We start from the raw sequence: 21112 nt of genomic DNA on the forward strand, positions 1-21112 counted from the left end.
ATTATCAACTGGGCATATACCCTGAGAAAACTGTAATTCAAAAAGGGTCATGTACCACAATGTTCACTGCAGCACTATTTACAACAGCCAGGACATGGAAGCAACCTAACTGTCCATCGACAGATGAATGGATAAAGAAGATGTGGCACATCTATACAATGGAATATAAGCCATAAAAAGAAACGAAATTGAGTTATTTGTAGTGAGGTGGATGGACCTAGAGTCTGTCATACAGAGTTAAGTCAGAAAGAGAAAAACAGATACTGTATGCTAACACAGATATATGGAATGTAAAAAATAATGGTTCTGATGAATCTAGGGGCAGGAGAGGAATAAAGACACAGACATAGAGAATGGACTTGAGGACACGGAGAGGGGGAAGGGTAAGCTGGGACAAAGTGAGAGAGTAACATTGATATATATACACTACCAAATGTAAAATAGATAGCTAGCGGGAAGCAACTGCATAGCACAGGGAGATCAGCTCGGTGCTTTGGGACCACTTAGAGGGGTGGGATAAGGAGGGTGGAAGGGAGACGCAAGAGGGACGGGATATACGTATGCATACAGCTGATTCACCTTGTTATACAGCAGAAACTAACATAACATTGTAAAGCAATTATACTCCAATAAAGATGTTAAGAAAAAATGAACCGAACTATATGAAACAAAAGCCGATAAAATCTATGAAAACCTTCTTTATATTGCAAAGGAAACTAGAAAGATAATACAACTTCCCATCTCTGAATAATTTTCTTTTACATAGCAGCTGTTTATTCAGATGAACATAAGCTGATGAACACTATCTCGGAAGGGAGGGAGGGAGGGAGGGAGAAGGAAGGGAGGGAGGGAGGGAGGGAGAAGGAAGGGAGGGAGGGAGGGAAGGAACGAAGGAGGGAGGGAGGGAGGGAGGGAGGAAGGAAGGAAGGAAGGAAGGAAGGGAGGGAGGGAGGGAGGGAAGAAAAAACCCTTCTATGATTAAACAGTAATCTGCTCTACTATAAAACATGTTTTGGAATGCAAATTAGCTCATATGAAACTGATAAACAGAGAATGATGTCAGTATAATAAAGAAGTCACTTTGGTTCATTGGTGATTTTTCCTAGGAAAGGGGAGCCAGGAAAGAGGGAACAGCATCACAACCTTCAGGAGGAAAGGAGAATGTCCTCCTGACAGCAGGAACATCTATCTGTATTATAAGAAAATTTTAAACGAGGGCTTCAGAGGAGTACTCCCAGCCTTGTTGCAGGTTCCCATGCCCACTTTAATGTTAACCCCCCCTTCCCCCCATGGCTCATTGCTACATTGCCATCTGTACTGTCCTAAAACTCACTATCTCCATCCTAATTAAAGTGCTGCCAGCATTTCCATTCAAGTAATTAATTTGGTGAATTTATCATACCAACTCTTGTCATCACTAGCTTCACTAAGGTGCCTCACTGAGCAGTTCAAACTATCTTCTCAATTACTAATTAGTTTTAGTTTATGTTGGTGCTCAGAACACAAAGTTGCATAGGTTTTGCAGTCTGTAAAAATTTTCAGGAATGCATAAACTGCACTACACCGGAAGCACTTGTACTTTTTTCTTTTAAAGTCTGTTTACCTGTCTGAAAGCTGGAAGTTATATATACTGGGAGGAGATGTGGAAGATGGAGAGATACTGAAACAAAGGCATCGTTTCCAGTGTTACAGAGCAAAGGAAATCACATCCTGTTCATTCTTGAGCTTTATTTCCACTTAAAGATACTTTATGTTTTTGTCCTTATTAGCTTTGGGTAACGTTTGATGGATTTTTAAGAGTATGATAAATGAATTAACACTGAAGTGAGCAACACTGCTTTTAGTTCAGTTTTATAGGTCACTATTAAGCCATGTGTTGGATCTGTGGGAATCCACCAGGAAGAATACTAATGCTGTTTCTCAAAGTCTTTGCGTTAAAGGATCTACAGTCTTTCAAAGAGATCCAGCGTTCCCCAACCCAGTCCACAGCCTGTTAGGAACCAGGCTGCACAGCAGGAGGTAAGCAGCAGACTAGGGAGTGAAGCTTCATCTGCTGCTCCCTATTGCTTGCATTACCGCCTGAACCATCCCCCACGCCCGCCCCCGTGGAAAAACTGTCTTCCACAGAACTGGTCCCTGGTGCCAAAAAGGTTGGGGACCACTGAGATAGACCCAAGACTTTCAAGAGAACATTATTTAAGTCTTGGTTTTGTCATTATGTACTGGTATGATCTTGGACAAGTTCTTTACTTTGTTTGGACCCCAGCTTCCTTATCAATTAAATAAAGTACAGAACTGGGCTTCCCTGGTGGTGCAGTGGTTGAGAGTCCGCCTGCCAATGCAGGGGACACGGGTTCGGTGCCCCGGTCTGGGGAGATCCCACATGCCGCGGAGCGGCTAGGCCCGTGAGCCATGGCCGCTGAGCCTGCGCATCCAGAGCCTGTGCCCCGCAACGGGAGAGGCCACAACAGTGAGAGGCCCGTGTACCGCAAAAAAATAAATAAAGTACAGAACCAGATCAAGGTTTCCAAACCTCTTCATAACACAAACTCCTTTTCACAATAATTTTGGTCATTCTGTCATTTTTGCATAATAATAATGAAGTGATTTTAAGTACAAATACTTTAAATTGCTGTATTAAAGGAGATCACATTGTACAGATTATTTATAAAATAATATTTGACCATATTCACATTATGGTCAAATTCTAAACATTTCCTTTTCTACAAACGGTGTACTCAAAATTTTTATAGCTCAATTAAGAAAAAGTGTCATGTGTGAATACATTACACACTTTAGAACACAGCCTAAATCCCCACTTTAATCCCTCTTCCCCATTCAAACCAACTGGAATAGCATTCATCATCATACAAATCGCAACATTACTAAAAAGCTACCATAATTAAGAGGTGAGGTAACAGTCTATTTTTAAAACTATAAACTTCTTTTAAAATGTTAATTATCTGCTGCCAGATGAGTATTCTTACAACAACTATTTGACTGCCTAAACTTTTAAACACTTCTAACAGCTGCCCAATGCCCATAGGACAAATATCAAATGTTACAGCCTGGTATTCAAGGCATTCCATCAACTATACCCAATCTGTTTCTTCCTTACCTTTATTATTCCCCTATGCAAACTCTCTATTCCACAGAAATTTTGTGTATGATATGAATATTGGTTTATATTTTTCTATATGCATACTGCACATATATGCATACTGCATGTATACTGCATGTCTGCCTTAGCTACCTTTATATAAGAGAACTGAAATACAACTTAGACTATAGATATATCTCACTTTTCAGGCATACCCATAACATTGTTAAATACAGTGAGTACTCTACAGCTTTTGCTCTAAATGAGCTTCCAGCTCTAATACTAATATAATATTTATATGCTGAATGGTTAATATTTGGTGGTAAACATCAAAATCTTTGGATTCTAAGTGCCTTGAATCCATACTGAAGTGTATCCAACAAAGGGACTTCTGAAGCAAGATAATAAAATAGCCACACATAATCCTGTTAGAAAAACAGAAGAAATATGGCCAGTTACCACCATATTCCCCGTGTCCAGTACAATGCCTCATATATATGATAAATATCAGTTCAATAAATTAAAAAATGAAGAAATAATGCATTACATTCAATACTTTTACCCTTTTCTCTTCACTTCTCTTCAGCCCCTGTCAAAAAAATTACAATGCAATTCTAACAGAATTTACAGCTTGGGAAGTGCAAGAGAGTCAGTAAAACCGCAGGCAGGTATTCTATTAGGCTCTTTCAGTAGGCACCCAAACCTTCAGGAGAAAGTCAAAGGTATTATACGTCTCTTCGGAATCTGGTTTACTTCTCAGGTTTTAGCTATTTCCACTCTTCACACTACACTACAGCTATTCATAGCTGATTTTAATTCCATAAAATAAGTATGCTATACCTCATTTCCTACTTTCCACATAAGCTGTCCCCCCTGACCTATAACACCTTTCTTCTAACCCCTTTTCTCTCTCCAACCCTATCCTTTAAAGGACTCAGGTGATGGTGTCACCTCTAGAGGAAGTTTTCTCTGACCATTCTCCCAATCCTCTGTACCCTCCTTTTCTCACTGGTCAAAAATTTGGTCAATGTATCAAAGAACTTCCTGAGAAAAAAAGAACAATTTATCTCATCCTAAGTACTAAAACATTCAATCCATGACACATAGGGACATAAAAAGGATACAAAAGTATTCATCAATAATCACAAGAAATGCATTACAGAAATGTGAGCCATATTATGAAGTGATATATATATATATATATATATCACCCTTTTCACCCATGAACTCCTGTTTATATATCAGCAACATCAGTCTCTGATGGAGAAAAACCTGACCTCAAGAAAATAAAAATCACACGTAGAGATGCATAGTTCCTTATAAAAAGCACATAAATGAAAACCAATAATTGTATGATAAATAATAATATTCAAATACATAGCAAAATGAAAAGAGTAAAACTGAAATTGTAAGAGCTACGGTGATTGCTGTGTGAGGTGATGGTGCAGGACATGTGGGAAGAGGAGGAGGGCCATGAGGATTTCGTGCCTCACCCTGTGAATCACCATCCTGCTGCTTCAGGCTCTGTTAGGAATAAAAGAGCAGGACAGGGGGCTGGAGGTGGAGGAAAGCTTTGTCTTGTCTTCAGATGTTTCATTATTTTTTCCCTTTCCCTGCCGCTCCACTGCAGCCCTGTAAAACATTAGGCAAGCCTCTTAAACACTCCCTGTCTGTTCCATTCCTCATCTGTAACATGGGGAGAAAAAAACTGATTGGCTCAAGAAGGCTCTGTGAGGACATAATAATCCTGTCAGAAAACCTAAACATAATCATGCCTCCAAATTCTGTAACTAGATGATCTCAGGAGACAAAAGTCATTTCTTTCTTTTTTGCTCAGCTGAGGAACTGGAGTCCATCTCCCCACCCATCCCCACCAGACCCCCTAAATACACTCAAAGAAGCACGTATAACCCATGAAGAATTGAATCGAAAGGTCACCCATTAAAAATGTGTTCCCTAGTTTGCAATTCACACCAAATCAGCATACTACTTTGAATTGCTCTTTAGAAGGTCTTAAAAGTTGCAATTTGTGCTTGCTCACTGCTTGAAATTATTTCAGAGGATAGTCTTAGGGATAAAAATATTTTAAAAGCTGGATAACCACTGCCAAGACATTGCATGCTAACTTGAAGCTTTTAGTCTCACTGCACTTGGGACAAGTTACTTCAAGTTAATACAAGATTGCTTAGGCCTCATCTCAAAAGTTTCTGATTCAGTAGGTCTGAGGTGGGGCCCAAGAACTTAGATTTCTAACAAGTGCTCTGGTGATCCTGATGCTGCTGCTCAAGGCACCACACTTTGAGAACTATTGATTTTAAATAATGTACTCCTGGCATGATCACTTTTACTACCAGCTGTTTTTATTTAGTAATTGATAGATGCATCTTATATTGATTCTCTATCTTCCTTTGAGATATTATTTCCAAATTCCTTTGTAATCTGAAAGCAGGGAAGAACTATTAAGACTCAAAAAAGCAGATTTTCTCTTCCTTTAGAACACAAATTATCATCATCTTACTTCATTTATCACTGTGCCTCAATTTCCTCAACTACAAAATGGGGATAATTAGAGGGATTCAATAATATAATAAGATAATAAGATAATATAAATAAAAGCCCTGGGAAGAGTACCAGGTCATAATAAGTACTTGATAAATGTTGTATATTATTCTTGTTGCAATTACTTCACTAATTTTCTGTTCATTATTGAGGAAAACTTATTCATGTTTACTATATGTTATACATTACTGGTATATGTATAAAATCTTATCTATTTATGGTGAAATGTCCCAGAGCTCCAATGGATTCGGTAAACTGGGGAACAAAGGGAGGGGGTAATGTTAAAGACCAAGGTTCTAATCCCAGTTTTCCCACTAAATTGCTACATGACTCTGGGCAAGTCAAACCCTAGTCTCAATTTCTGCTTCTGAAAAAGCTTACCTTGGATATGAAGATCAAATGAGATAATGCAAGTGAAAAAATAATAATAATTTAAGTACTGTAGTACTCCTGTGGTGAAGAAAATACCTCTATTTGGGAACAGTTCACAAGATATTAATAAGAGATATAACTGGCCATGGCCCCTGTATTTACATCCTTAAATGACAGCACAATGATCTGAATCACCACACAAGCTATTTACTGAATGTCCAATGCCACCAAGTCACTATTTTAAATATATAATGCTATTTTAAATATATTATGAGCAGATGTATTTAATATTTCAAATATTATTGCAAAGTGAAAGAAAAGTAGATACAAAAGTAATCTCAGGCATTTATTGTGTAGCGGCTGCTAACGTCCTCACTTCATGCCTTTAGCATAATTTTTATTTTGATGCAGAACCCTTGTATTGGTTCTAGGCTTCTATTCAGTATAAATTCAAAGTGAATGAATAATGGCAACTAATTAGATTGGTGATTTTCATTTCTAGTTTCTAATACTCTAGGACATATCTAATGTTCTTATAAAATTGCATAATACAGTTCACAAGTTTTTAAATCAATTTACTGAAAAGAAGATTTGGGGGTTATAACATTTTCTTTGTACATTTCAATTAAATTACTACCTTTTGTAGAAGCAAACAAAAATCAGCCACCTTTCTTTGTGTCAATGCTTACCAACATAAAAAGATACAATGTATATCTTTGATGTTTCCTAATGAACTTTAGGGAATAAAGTAGTAAACCTCATTTTTTGAAAGGAATATATTCCTGAAAAGCAGTACACAAACATTTTCAAATAAAATGTCATTTTAACTGCAGCAGTGATACTCCCCTTTCAAAGAAATCCAGTTATGAAGTCTCTTACAAAGTTTACCCCAATGACAATCTCCTAATTTACCAATGTGTAAATTTCCATTTTCATGTATTTAGCTTTCTCAACACAGGAGATATATACATCCAAGACATTGCAGACCTTGATTTAAAATACCTAAATGCAATTTAAAATATGTAAATGCTGTTGATTAAAAAAAAACAAAGCTATACAGAAAAAATTCTTATCAACTACAATTAAAATGTTAAAACTGATTAAAATTTTAAGAGACTAGTTTTAAAATATAAATAATATGAAACAAGGAAAAGCAAAGATAGAAAACACCACTCTGTAGACGTGTTTCTAATACCTGTGGTTAAAAATACCTGTAGATCAATGTGAGCATCATGTATTCCTCTGTTTATCGTCACAATATTCAAATACCAACTACTTTTACTTTTACTATATTATATTTATTCTATAGTGCTCCCAGAAAACATATTAGATCTAATTCCACAGGCAAAAACATGTGCATCCTTATGCCATGGACTATGCAGATGTGGTTAACAATACAGGGCACCCATCCCTCTTCTCTCCACAGTACATCCCAAAAGGGCCGTGTGTAGGATCCAGCAGAATAGAAATATTGGTACATCTACAGAAGACTCCATTTTAATATATGTAAGATTATGTCAAAGAATATTTTAGTTCTGGGGGAAAGCAAAATCCTGCCAATTTTAAAGACTAACATATATGCAACAGGAAATGGGTGAATTCAGGTTAGAGGCCTTATGAAAGTTGTTCACAAAATTTTCAGTTAGTTTCACTGTTGGTCATATTGCATAAGGAAACACTCTAAAGTAGATCACTTATAGTTGTTCATGCCTCCATTTATTGTTGATGTACTCAGCGAATGAGTACATCATGAGATGGCTCAAGAGTCCGGAACCAATTTGTTAGAAGTTTAATATAAAATCTTCCATTGGTAAAAGTGTATCTCAATGTTTTACAAAACTGTAGGTAGGAGAAAAAAAGAAGTCTCATGGCTTGAATTAGAAATCTCTAAATAATATCACTTTGCAGAGTCCCTGGCATGCAGAAGTTCCTCAAATATTTTTGTCAAATGAACAAATGCACGTCAACAAGTTTGCTTCCAATTACTACAACGGTTTGAAAGGAAACTATATGTAAAAGGAAAAAATACTTAAAATGATATTCTAAAAATATCCTTAAATAAGATATTTGTAAAGCACTTAGAAAGTGGCCCATAGGAAGCTTTATACAAGCATTTGTCATTACTCTTATCCTGTTAATTTAGTTTGGTTCACAACAATCTTGGTAGCTGCATTAGCATAAAGTCATCACCACAACTGATAAAAAGAACTCAGGTATGTATGCACTACTAGTGAGGATGTAGTTGCATCACCTTTACATGTGGAATAAAGACCATCTTACAAGGGTAACCACTACTGTCTTATAATGAAGATTAACTCAGTAAGACATTAACATACAAGAAAGGTGAATTAAGCCTTATAATTTTATCCTACCACAACAAATTAAATCCCTTATAATCCAATATTTTCTGTCTTGTATTTACATAATGTGTCTTATATTTATATAATTCAGAACTTCAAAAAGAGCTACTGGTAAGGTTCATGTCCATTTATATCTAAGAAATTCAATTAAAAAAATAAAACATCAAAATGGCAATTGATGGCAATTTGCTTCATACTAAAGCAAACTATAATATAGGAGAGTGCTAAAAAATGTTTGGGATTTACTCTCTTACACTTTGACTGCTGACCACAACAGAGATGAAGACTGAGGTAGTCTGAAAATTCTGTGAGGATTAAATCACACTATATTCTTCATATTCTCTAAGGAAGTAAACTTTAGGCTGTGCGAAGTACCCTCAACTTCCGGGGGCCAAGAACAACAACTGCTGCAATGAAAGAGCAGAGTAGTTAGGGTTAAGGAGGTGATTGCCTTCTATAATGAAACTAGCTTCAATATCTATTTGTTGACACTATTAAAGTCAACTCTATTTTTTTGTTTGACTTAAGGCAGTGGAGCTTTTGATAAGACACAGAGGTTTTTAAAATGTCATTTTAAACTAAACACCAGGGATACCTTCTATTTCAAGGAAAGCCCGTTACAAAGTCTCTTTATGAAGCTCACCCAAACCAAGATCCCCTAAGTTACAAAATTACGATTCAAAATGCATTATGATACATAACCGGGAGTCTACTAAGCAGTTTATATGGCACATAAGTGATAAGATATACCATAAAAGCTAAATGATATAAAATAACTTACAATTGATTAAAACACAACTGTGCTAAGGAGTTTGGCTAAAGATGTAACCATGTAATTTAATTGAAGTGATCAACAAAAGCAAGGTCAAAAGCTTCATAAACACTGGAGTGAGCCAGTCAAATAAAATGGTGGGAAAATCAAGCAACAGAAGAATTGTAGCTCTAATTATACCACACTTTTACTTTTCATTTCAAACAATTAATTGCTAAAAATTAAGTATTTTTCTAATAAAAGTAGCAGAATTTTTTTTTGCAGTAACAATCAATCAATTACTGTCCAAAAAGGAATGGTTAAGGTAGAAAAATATAGGGGAAATTTAAAATGCATTTTCAGAACTATAACATAATCTGTGGAGGCAAATAAATCAGATTCCTATACAATAAAGTATATTTCTCTATCTTAATTTCAATTTCTCAAATAAAATCTAAATTTGGACTTCTTCTTTTATGGCTAGTTCTGAATCATTTCCCATGATTTCAGTACTTTAAGCAAGGAAATCTCTAATTTATTGAAACAGTTTTCTAATATTACAAAACTAAGTAAACATTATGTCTTTTCAAGCAGCGAAAAAAAAAATCCATTTCAAACAAAAATAAAACCTCGAAATATAAACAAAAAAGATAAAAGTAAATAAGAATGCTAATTTAAAATATTAGAAATATACATAGAAAGTTATCTTTTATAAGATTTTTGCAACAGAAAATAGTTGAAGGGGAAAGTATATTGGTTCTCCTTTTTGAAGGTTTTGTCTTAAAACACTTTCTGAATAGACTGAAATCATTCTATAAAACTCCTTCTCTTATTTTCACTTAATTAGGTTGGTAGAACTATGAGAGATACCAAAGGGCAACAGATTAAAAAAAATAATGAGGCAATCCTCCCCCCACAACCAAAGTACTATTAACAAAATAGAAATAATATTTACATCATTCTCTTCCATTTCATTAGTGTTTAAAGTTGTGGGTAGTCACTGAGGTAACGAAATAATTAAGACATGTTAAAACTATAACTTCATACTGTCTAAAGTGATAGTTTCTTATAATATTAATTTAAAAAGTCATACAAAATAAATAATCATAGATGAAATGTTAGATTATACTGATGTATATAGTACAACAGCCTAGTTTATTTTTTCTCAATGATTAGGATATGCTTATAACATAAATGGGTCATCATATAGCAATAATTAGACCCTTCTAAGAAACAATTCAGAGAAAAGCTATATCTATAACCGATTTATATTTTGAATATAAAAAGCAACCTGACAGTTAAAGTTATTAAATCAAGATTTAATTATTATCTACAATTCAGGCATTACTAGATATATGTTACCTCAACAATATCCGAGTTGGTTCTGCTTTCATGAGGTTCATTATATTCTGTATACTTGAGAAGAACTTTGTCCATATCAGTGCTGGCATACTGAAACAGTTTGTTAGAGCTGTTGAAAATGATGAGTGCTATTTCACAGTCACAGAGCACACTAAGTTCATAGGCTTTCTTCATTAATCCAAACTTTCTCTTTGTAAAAGTGACCTAGACAATCCAAAAAAAAAAAGTATATTTTTATTACAAGTTATTAGTAGTACTTGAATACAGGCTACCTGAAGATGAGGTCTCTTTTAACACTGAGTCTGATTTCAAAGCTGAAAAAGGTTCCTAGCTTCATACTCCACGTGAGTCTTCTTCCCCAATTTGCCAAAGGCCTACAATCCTACATATATCCTGTACCTCCAAGGGCTCTAATAGAGCAGTCTCCTGAGGAGGCTTCCTTTATCCTTGGTTGCCACTCTGCTGCAGTGGGCAAAGAACCAGAGAAGGAAACAGTTGATCAGTGGCCCCTTATCATCCAGGTTAAAATGGCATTAGAAAACCAAGTCCCACCTCAAGTAATCCATTCATTACTCAGACTTTAATCCCTAAACAACAAAGTACATCCACTAATCTAATTTATACTTCTCCTCCTTCCCAAGCTCTTCTACTGCACCCACTGAAATTCAGTCTAGATCAGCAAATTCCCCAATGTCCTCAAATTCTTCTTTGAATATTTCTTTCTCTAACTGAAACATGTCACCTGAAGCCCTCTCAAATAGAGACTAATTAGTTTGTTTTTAAATACTACATCTCCTGTACTCAAGGGTCTGGAAGATATGTCCTTTTTGCTCCCCATTCTCTCCTCAATTTTCCTTCTTCTCTAAAAACCCCAGATATCCTGAAGCTCAAGCCATGAAATTTATACCACCCCAAAACTCTTTGTGGTGACCCCTGGTCACTCTCCCTCTCCCTCATGCACTGATAAGTATCACATAACTACTTCTCATTCTAATCCTGCTCTTATCTCTGGTGACTTCAGCATCTGTGTAAAAAATTAGTGCAAATACCTTAGCCTCTCAGTTCCTTTATCTCCCAACCTCCAAAATGATCAACCACCACCACATGTCAAGCACTCCTACTGCCATACCTTAACTCTGCCATAAACAATAATCACATCACCTCCAAAATCTCAATTTCACGCATTCCACTTTGCCTTCTATGCAACTCTCCTATTTTGTATTATCTCTCCAGAAATTCTTTAACCTTCATCAAGTCCTCCAATCCATTTACCTCACCACTTTGTTACTATCTACATATTCTCATGCCCTTTCTTCTCTCTTTAGATTCCATGGGCCATCACTATTTTTCACTTCTACTCTTCTCTCATTAACATACTTGCTTAGCACAGCCCCAACCAAGTATTGACCCCCCATACATTTACCCAATTATCCTTTTATCTTTATGCAAGTAGCTGACAATTACTGGGAATAATAAGTGTGCGTGCACACTCACACCCACATCCCCCTTGTGTTTCTGAACTGATGACCATAAATCTCAACTAACACTTAACATTGCTTGACATTGTAACTTGGCTTATTTGTCCCATTATCCCATTCTCCAGGTCAGATACTTCCTACCTTCTCTCCCTCAAATCAACTCTCCACTGATAACCTTGCCTCAAACCATTGAGAAAACAGAAATCAGCAGCTCACTTCCCATCTCACTTCTCACTTCCCATCACCAAATCTATCAATTCAATTGTTTCATCTGTACTTTTCCACACTCTCCCTTCTCTGCTGTCATTATTGACATCTTTGTTCCTATTCCTTTCCATATGCTACACTCTCTTCCCTCATCATGGTTTCCCTCCTATCAAAGACCACAAGCTTAGAAACATGCTCTAGCATCTCCTTTGACTCCACGCTGCCCCTTCAGTTACCACCCCTTCTCTTCACCCCTCTTTCTGCTCTACTTCAGAGTAAAAATGTTTGAAAGAAACGTCTATAGTTGGTGGCTCTAACTTCTCATCACCTATTCTCTCCTCAACCTTACTGCAATCAGACATCCAGTCCCCAGATTCCACTAAGACTTGTCAATATCATTACAGTGACCTTCAACTTATGTGATTAAAGTCAATAGTCATTTTTTTTCTTACCTTACTATACATCTCGTTTGACAAAGCTGACCATATTCTCACTCTTCAAACATTTTCTTTTCCAGTTGTTTACGGCACAACACTGCCCTGGTGTTCCTCCTACTTCAGTGACTGCTTCCTCTCAGCTTTTAGAGTTATATCCTCTTCCTCTGCTCAGCCTCTACCCACTGAAGTGCCTGTGAGCTTTAGACTTGGGCTCCCTTCTCCTCTTTACCCCCACAGTCCTTGCTAGGTAATTGCAGCCAGCCTCATGATTTTAAAAGCAACAAATATGCTCTTTCCACAGTCTTCTTCATTTCAGCAAATGGAATCGTCATCCATTCAAACAAAACCAAATAATATCTAAGAGTTACCCTTGATCCCTCTTATCACAATAATCTACCCTACCAATCTTTCAGCAAATTGTTTTAGCTCCACCTCTAAAACATATCCCAAATCTATCCACTTCTATCTACACCACTATATCGCCCTAGGTTAAGTTACATAATCTCTCATGTGTATTATTTATATAATCACCTTATTATTTTTTTTACATCTTTATTGGATTATAATTGCTTTACAATGATGTGTTAGTTTCTGCTTTATAACAAAATGAATCAGTTATACATATACATATGTTCCCATATCTCCTCCCTCTTGCGTCTCCCTCCCTCCCACCCTCCCTATCCCACCCACCCAGGTGGTCACAAAGCACCGAGCTGATCTCCCTGTGCTATGCTGCTGCTTCTTATTAGATTTCCTGCTTTACCTATTGTACCCCACAGTATATTTGCCACACACCTGACAGAGTGATATATTTGAAACATAAATCAAAATGTGTAAGTAGGAGTTTAGAGTTTTTCACTGCACTGAAAGTAATAACCAAACTCATTAAGGAAACAGAATAAATGATCTGGCCTCAAACTATGTGACCTTATTTCTCATCACTCTCTCTTACACCCATCATGCTGCACTGGCGTGTGCGTGTGTATACATGTGCATGTGTTTTCCTTAACCAGAAACTACTTTCCACCTTAGGAACTTTGCTATCTTCCCTCTCTGTGGAACACTTTCACACCATATCTTTCTAATGGTTCCTTCCCTCTCCTTTTAAAACTAAATCTCTCATCTTTATTTAATCTTTTAAACAAGTCCTTACAATATAAATACACAAATATATGACTTTATATGAATGCATCTATGGAATATAATGTGTTTTGCTTGCCTCCCTATTTTCCCTTGCACCAACATAAACCTCTTAACACACATTTTCAACTTAGTATTTTTCATTCCACACTTTTGTATAAGACCATATAATTATATACACATTTAGATGTATACACATACGAGAGATCTTGTCAGCATTTTACAAAACTGGAACTCTTGTCACTTTTATTTTGTTTTACTCATTTAACTACACCTTGTGGATATGTCTCTAAGTCAAATGGTATAGTTCTAAGGTACTCTTTTGAATAATTTCATAATTTTTTCATATAAATGTTACTACTCTTTTGCTAGGTGCAAAATAAAAATCTCGTTTCTGTAATATGAATTTTCCTAACTAGCAGTGATTAAACATCTCTTTTTTATATTTGTTGCCATTTGAGATTTGCTTCTTCTAAGCTGCCCATATTTTGATCATTTTCTTATTTTATAAATTGTTTATTACTTGTCTGAGAGCTCCTTGTACAGGTATATTAACCATGTTTTATACTTTTCCAAATTTCTCAATTATATATTACCTTTGTTTACATATCTGTCATTTAAAAGTTTTAAATTTTTATAAACTGATTGTATTACTGTTCTTCAAAATCTTGGCAGTTATTATACCACTGTAAGAATATAGTGAATATGAGAATACCACTATTAAAACACACTATTTTAAAACAATGAAATCAAAATCATTTATATTTTGAGATGCACCCAGATGTACTTGCTGCATTAAAAATTTGAATTCAGCAAAGGTGCAGTTAGAAAACGTTTTACCTTACTCCTAGTAACTGGAGAAAATGACAATCAGCAAAGGAAAGCATTTATTGCAAGAATAATTCCTACTCTAGTCAAAGACTTTCAAAATAAGTGAGATATGAACAAGACATGAGACAGGTAATACTGCTTCAGAATATCTAATAAGCATGCCTGAAGAAAATTCTCTAAAACAAAAACTTAAGTTCACTAACAGTAAAATTAGGACAAACCCTGTTGTCCTTTCCAAAAATACTTATACAAAATATTTCTCTGAAGTTATCTATTAGAAGGAGTTGAAGGATGGAGTTAGTGGAGGAGACCTAGCTTATAACAACCTCCTCTCCTCCATTCCTCCAGCTTACTCCAACTAGAGTAAGATCAAAAAGAGTTTTTTCAGTAACTAGAAAGATTTGCACGAAATACACTTACGTTTCAACAGTGAAGCCAAAGACATAACAGTGAAAACTACAATCTTAGTATTTTACTTTCAAGCTTCATAAATTAAATCTTTTTATTTTATCTATAAGTGCTTAAGTCTATTTTTACTCTGGTTTATTGCTAACAATTTATAACAACAGTAATATAAAATTAACTTTGTATTCTTATAAATTTGTCATCCTTTTATATTTTGAAATAATTTCAAACATACAGAGAAGTTTCAAAAAGTAGTACAAGGGAGGAGATATGGGGATACATGTATATGTAGAGCTGATTCACTTTGTTATAAAGCAGTAACTAACACACCATTGTAAAGCAAACTCTAATAAAGGTGTTTAAAAAAAAAGTAGTACAAAACTTTCAAATATCCTTCTACCAAATTACCTGTTAACATTTTACCACATTTTCATTCTCTAAACACACGTAAGTTTTTCTCTGAACCCTCTGGACTAAGCTGCAGGTTATAAGGTCCCTTTGCCCCTAAATACTGTCTTAAAAACAAGGACAAATATAATTATCAAAATAAAAAACCAACATGGAGATACAGCACTATTATCTAATATATAAACCTTATTCAAATTTCTCAATTTTCCCACTAATTTCCTTCATAGGGGAAAAAAAATGGTTTGCTTTTTTTTCTCCTTCTAGCACAGAATCCAATCCAGGATCATATGGTGCATTTAACTGCATCCTGTTTAATTTGAAACACTTTCTCAGTCTTTGTTTTTCAGGATCTTGGCACTTTTGCAGAATACAGGTCATTTACATTGTGGTATGTATCTCAATTTGGCTTTGTCTTGTTTCTTTCTGATTATATTCAGATTGTACATTTTGGACAGGAATAGTTTAGAAGCAATGTGTCCTCAATACATCCCATGAAAATCCACATATCTATTTATCCCCTAAATAGTATTGTTAGCTTGATTAAGGTAGTGTCTGCCAGTTTTTCCCCCCCAGCAAAGCTACTATTTTCCCCCTATAATTAGTAAGTATATTGTGAAGATCTCTATGAAAATATTCTGTTTTCTCATCAAACTTTAACAAACTGATTTTTGCATCCACTGATGAATACTGCCTGAAAAATTATTACCATAATGGTTGTCAAATGGGAATTTTCTAATTCCATTACATTTTCTATCTACATTTACTAACTGGCATTTTACTGTGAGAGTTTTCCTTTCCCTTCATTCATTCATTCATTTATGTCAGCAACAACTCATGGATTCTTATTTTATTCTATGGGTTATAATTCATTCGTATCTTTACTCATTCTGATGTTCAAACTGTCTTTTATTTCAGCAGTGAGAGATCCTCTATGTCGGCTTCCTGTGTCCATTTGACATGCTCCCAGTATTCTTTGAACTTCCTGGCACAGTCAAATGTTCCAGGCTCTTCCTGTTCTTTCCCTGCCCCAGTCCTAGAATCAGCCATTTCACCAGGAAGCTCTGATTCCTTTGGTAGAGAACTGTATTTAGAAACTAAGATATGGAGGCTAAGTTACTCGGGTGTCACTGTTTCTGGGCCCTCTCAACAGACAGAACTAGTAGATATGTATACGTACACACATACACAAACACACTTCAATATCTGTTTCTATTTTTATCAAAATATATTAAAATCCATGGTACTTCCAATTCCAATTCTACGTCATAGGGTTTACCACAGGCTTCTCCCTTTCCATAGCTCTAACTCTCTTCTCTGACAGTAAGAAACCCAGCTCCCATTATCCACAATACACTTACTTATTTGCTCATTCTTAGATTACACTTTAAGTAGTTTTCAAATTGCTAAGCCACACTATGAAAAACAAACCTACCATCTAGAAACAAAAGACAGTTCTCTTATCGATACTCTGAAGGACTGGGTCAAGAGATAAATGCATACATAATTTTGGTAAGATATCGTCAAATACCGTCCCCTCAAATTGCTATACCAATCTGTATTCCCATCTGCAATGCACAGGACTGCCTACTTCTTCACAGCCTTACTATACTTTCATTAAAAACAGTATTTAGGGCTATGAATTTTCTTCTGATTCCTACATTAAATATATTCCATAAATATGGATGTGTACTATTTTCTTATTTTTAGAAATTATGTTATTTTAGTTATATATTTCCCTTTTTACCCAGAAGTTGTTAGACTGGCATCAAACTTTTCAAAAAAGAAATTCTTATGTAGAATTAGCTTTCAAAAAAACCATTAAACAAAATTAATTTCTGGTTTTACTACATGGTAATCGGCGTATGTTTGTAATATTCTCCTTTATTGAATTTACTGGTGTTTCTTTGGTTAGGTAATATATGATCAATTTTGGTGAATGCTCTTTGTACCCTTATATACTCTATTTTCTAAGTGTAGTGTTCAACATATCACTTAAAGTCAATTTTATTGATTATGCTGTTTAGATCTGGTTTAGATCATCAGTTATTTTTTGTCCATTTGATCTATTTCATACTAAGACTACTATGTTTAAGTATCTTATTACTAGTTTGCTTCCATTTATGTTTCTTTGTATCTCTTTCAGTTTCTGCTTGATAAAGGTAGTATTTAGTATACCATTATTCCTAATTCTTACATCTTCAAGGTGAATTACAGCTTTCAGCACTAAAAAGTATCTTTCTTTGCCCATTTAATGCTTTTCTGTCTACAATCCTACATCATCTAGTATCAGGATTATAACCTGTTTTCTCATTGTTTTCATTTGTCTGGTATACCTTTTCCCATACCTTTACTTTTAGTCTTTCTGATTATTCCATTTTAGGTGTGTCTCTTTTTGCCTATATTTGGAGCTTGTGAACTAAACTGGAAATGTTTTTTCTTTTAATAAACAGTCCCATTCACATTTATTGATATGACTGATAATGCTTAGAGATTTCACTGTCATTTTAATACTTTAATAAATATTTAATGCTTATACATATTATGTATATTTCCTTTTTTTTCCCCCACTCTAAATGAGGTGTTTTCTTTGCTCCTTTATTTTAAAAAAATTTAACAAAGATTAGCATTTTTGTTCTAGTGGTTACCTTTGTAGTTACAGCTTTTAAAAATGCCCTTGGTCTCCTGTTTTCATGTTTAATCTTTCACTATTTGATGTGTCAAATCTTAATGATATTCTTTAACTCCCACCTATTGCCTAAACAATAACCAGTGTGCTTATTCTACTTTCCTCTTTCCCTCTCCTTTCTTACCATGTCTCAGTTGCCTTATTTCTATTTTATCACAATAAAGTAACATATAATAAATAATATATAACACATTATTCTTCCACCCCTGCCCCCACTGTTGCTTTAGGCTAAAATCTATAGTTAAGTATATTAAATGTTGATCATGTATTTTTTTGTTTATTTCCTCAGACATCTCTCAGTTGTATGAAGCTTATCCTCTACTAGATTGTACACTAACAGCTCATAAGTACAGAATTCCCTGAGCTCTAGTGTGTTTAAAACTTGCTTTTATAATCTTTGTATTTGAATACAGCTTGACTGCAAATGAAATCTTTGCTTCAGACTTTTTTCCCTGCATTTTTTGAAAATGCTGCTCTCCTGTTGCCTTGTGCTTTATTATCTCGATTTTGCAAAATTCGATGCCAGTCTAATTCTCTGCACTTATAAATTTGTTGTTGTTTTATACCTAGAAGCCCTGATTTTTTTTTATCTTAAAATCCAATAGTTTCAGTAGGATATGTATCAGAGTTGATCTCTGCAGGTCCACCTAATCCTTGGCATCTTACTTTCTCTCTTATTTATGAAAACTTTAATCATAGTTTAAATATTAGTTCTATGGTTTTGTTTTTCTTCTTCAGGGACTGCAATTATACATAAGTTTGATCTTCTTTATCTATCTACCTTTTCAACCACTTCTCTCAAACCCTTTGAAATTACTTATCTCATTTTCATTCATTTAGTTGTTTCCCTGCCTTCCTTCAATCACTATTAAGGTTTCATTTGAATCTATTATTCCTTGGTCACTTTGTAATTTAGTCTTTGTTTTGATATGACTTTATCTTTTTTTTTCTGGAGTTCAATCACTTTGTTTCATCCATGCTTTAAAAAAAAAAATCCACTTCCATTCTTAGTATTTCAAAATTCTGAATCATGATTTTTTTGTCTGTAACATTCCTAAATACTTGTTTAAGGAAATTTATTGCAGGTTGGAAAGTCATATAGCAATTTTTTCCCATTTTTTCATTGTTGGGGGAACAATCTTATCACCCAAATAGTAGTAAATATCATTTTGTTTTCTTCTTTATAATAGTATATATAGGAGAATACTGCTTGCATCACTGTATTTCTATGGAAAGAACAAACAGTGGGGAGTGGTTTAAAATATTCTTAGTTCAAGATCACCTCTCCTTCTAAAGGAGTTAAGTATGGTCCCTTTAATGGAAGGCTTTGAGGGGGGGGTTACTGGCAGTGGGGAGAAGACCTTTGTGCCCTTTGATAAATAAATATATATATATATATTTATATATATTTGCATATTCTTTTGTCTTGAAGGATATATACATATATCCATTTGTATATATCCACATATTCATTTCCATTCAACTAGCATTCTCCAAAGAGTACCTCTGCCTTCCTTTTTACCCTCTTCTCCCTCAAATAGTTACCTTTTCAAGACTATATATAATACTTCCTTGAACACTACATACATTTAAGTTCTTTCTTTACCTGTGGTCTCTTCTGACCTACAAATAGTATTTTTCAGAATTTTTGGACTTAGGGTAGAATTCCTCTTTTTGGTAGTGATTTCAAATCAATCTTAAGATAGCTACAAGGTTTCCTCTTCTCCTTTCCCACATACTTTTTCCTGATGTATGCTTGCTCACCTCAAAGACTTACAGTAGAAGTTCAAGAAACAGCACACTGTGACTTGGTAATAATTTTCTACTTGGAGGTAATGTAAAATTTAGATATGCTTTGCCTTCTAGTTGTGCCAAGATTGTAGGTTTTATTTGTTCTTGTTTTTCTGTATCTATTTTTGAAGAAATTATGTTGGAAGAGTCAGGATTAATGCAGCCACCATTCCTTTAATTACTAAGAATTCCTCCTATAAATTTGAATCTTTGTTTTGCAACAGGCTTAAAATTTTTTTTACTTGAAACATATTAAACATTTAATTTCATTTTATTTTAAATATTATGAAATTTTAAAAATATCAGTATTAATAAAGCTATTTCAGTATCAGGCAAAATAAACATAAATTTTATCTTTATTAAAAAAATTTTTTTAATGTTTATTTATTTGGCTGCGTCGGGTCTTAGTTGTGGCACGCCGGCTCTCTAGTTGTAGCATGCACGCTCTAGAGCGTGCAGGCTTAGTTGCCCTGCAGCAGGTGGGATCTTAGTTCCCCGACCAGGGATCAAACCCGCGTGCCCTGCATTAGAAGGCGGATTCTTAACCACTGGACCACCAGGGAAGTCCCATAAATTTTATTTTTAAATTGTTGTTTTACTCCAGTACTGTAATAACTATAAAGAAAAAGAATAGGACTAAAGGGCTAGACTACAAAATTCAGTGCCTCTATAAACTGAGACACATTTGGTTTTAACCTAACCAGCTTTCCTGATTTGGGGTAAAATCTGGGACTAATATAATTCTCTGAATTCAAGAAGGTTGAACTGTACCATCTCTAAAAGACCTTCTATGTTTTAAATCCCAAGTACCTGTAAAGATTTTCACATCATATATATTTAGACATACTTTATTTCATTGTTGAATTTAAAAGTCCAGGAGAGACTTTGAGTTTCTGCTCCAGCACTTAACACTCATGGAAGTCACCACTCTGTCCTAACAACAAGTAAAAAGCTGAACAAACTGAAAAATCAACAACTCTTCTTAGATCCCTCAGAGAGTTGAGGTCCCAGGGCAACTTCTACCTCCCAAACTGGAGACAGACAGGCAGATACTACAAATCATAAATTACCAGAGCCATGAGCAGAAACCTCCAGAGGAACCAGTACAGGGGTAGGAAAATCTTAACTGTAATTGATGAGTTGCTGGAGGATCACTGTGGACAAGTATAAAACTTAAGAACTCTAGGGGGACCCAGTCTTGGGAGGGCATACCTACACTTTTGTG

At 35.0% G+C, this 21112-nt stretch overlaps 1 protein-coding gene across 8 annotated transcripts in view; it reads right to left on the reverse strand.

The window, feature by feature from the left end:
• Window positions 1-21112, reverse strand: part of MEF2A (myocyte enhancer factor 2A) — a 173784-nt gene that overhangs the window by 66590 nt on the left and 86082 nt on the right. For all 8 annotated transcript variants that reach the window (XM_082648542.1, XM_082648540.1, XM_082648536.1 and 5 more), the window contains one exon: window positions 10505-10708. In XM_082648542.1, the coding sequence (XP_082504668.1) occupies window positions 10505-10708 (204 nt within the window). The remainder of the gene's footprint in view (window positions 1-10504; window positions 10709-21112) is intronic.

This window comes from Grampus griseus (assembly GCF_964374135.1).
Source record: "Grampus griseus genome assembly, chromosome: 2".
Classification (NCBI taxonomy): domain Eukaryota; kingdom Metazoa; phylum Chordata; class Mammalia; order Artiodactyla; family Delphinidae; genus Grampus; species Grampus griseus.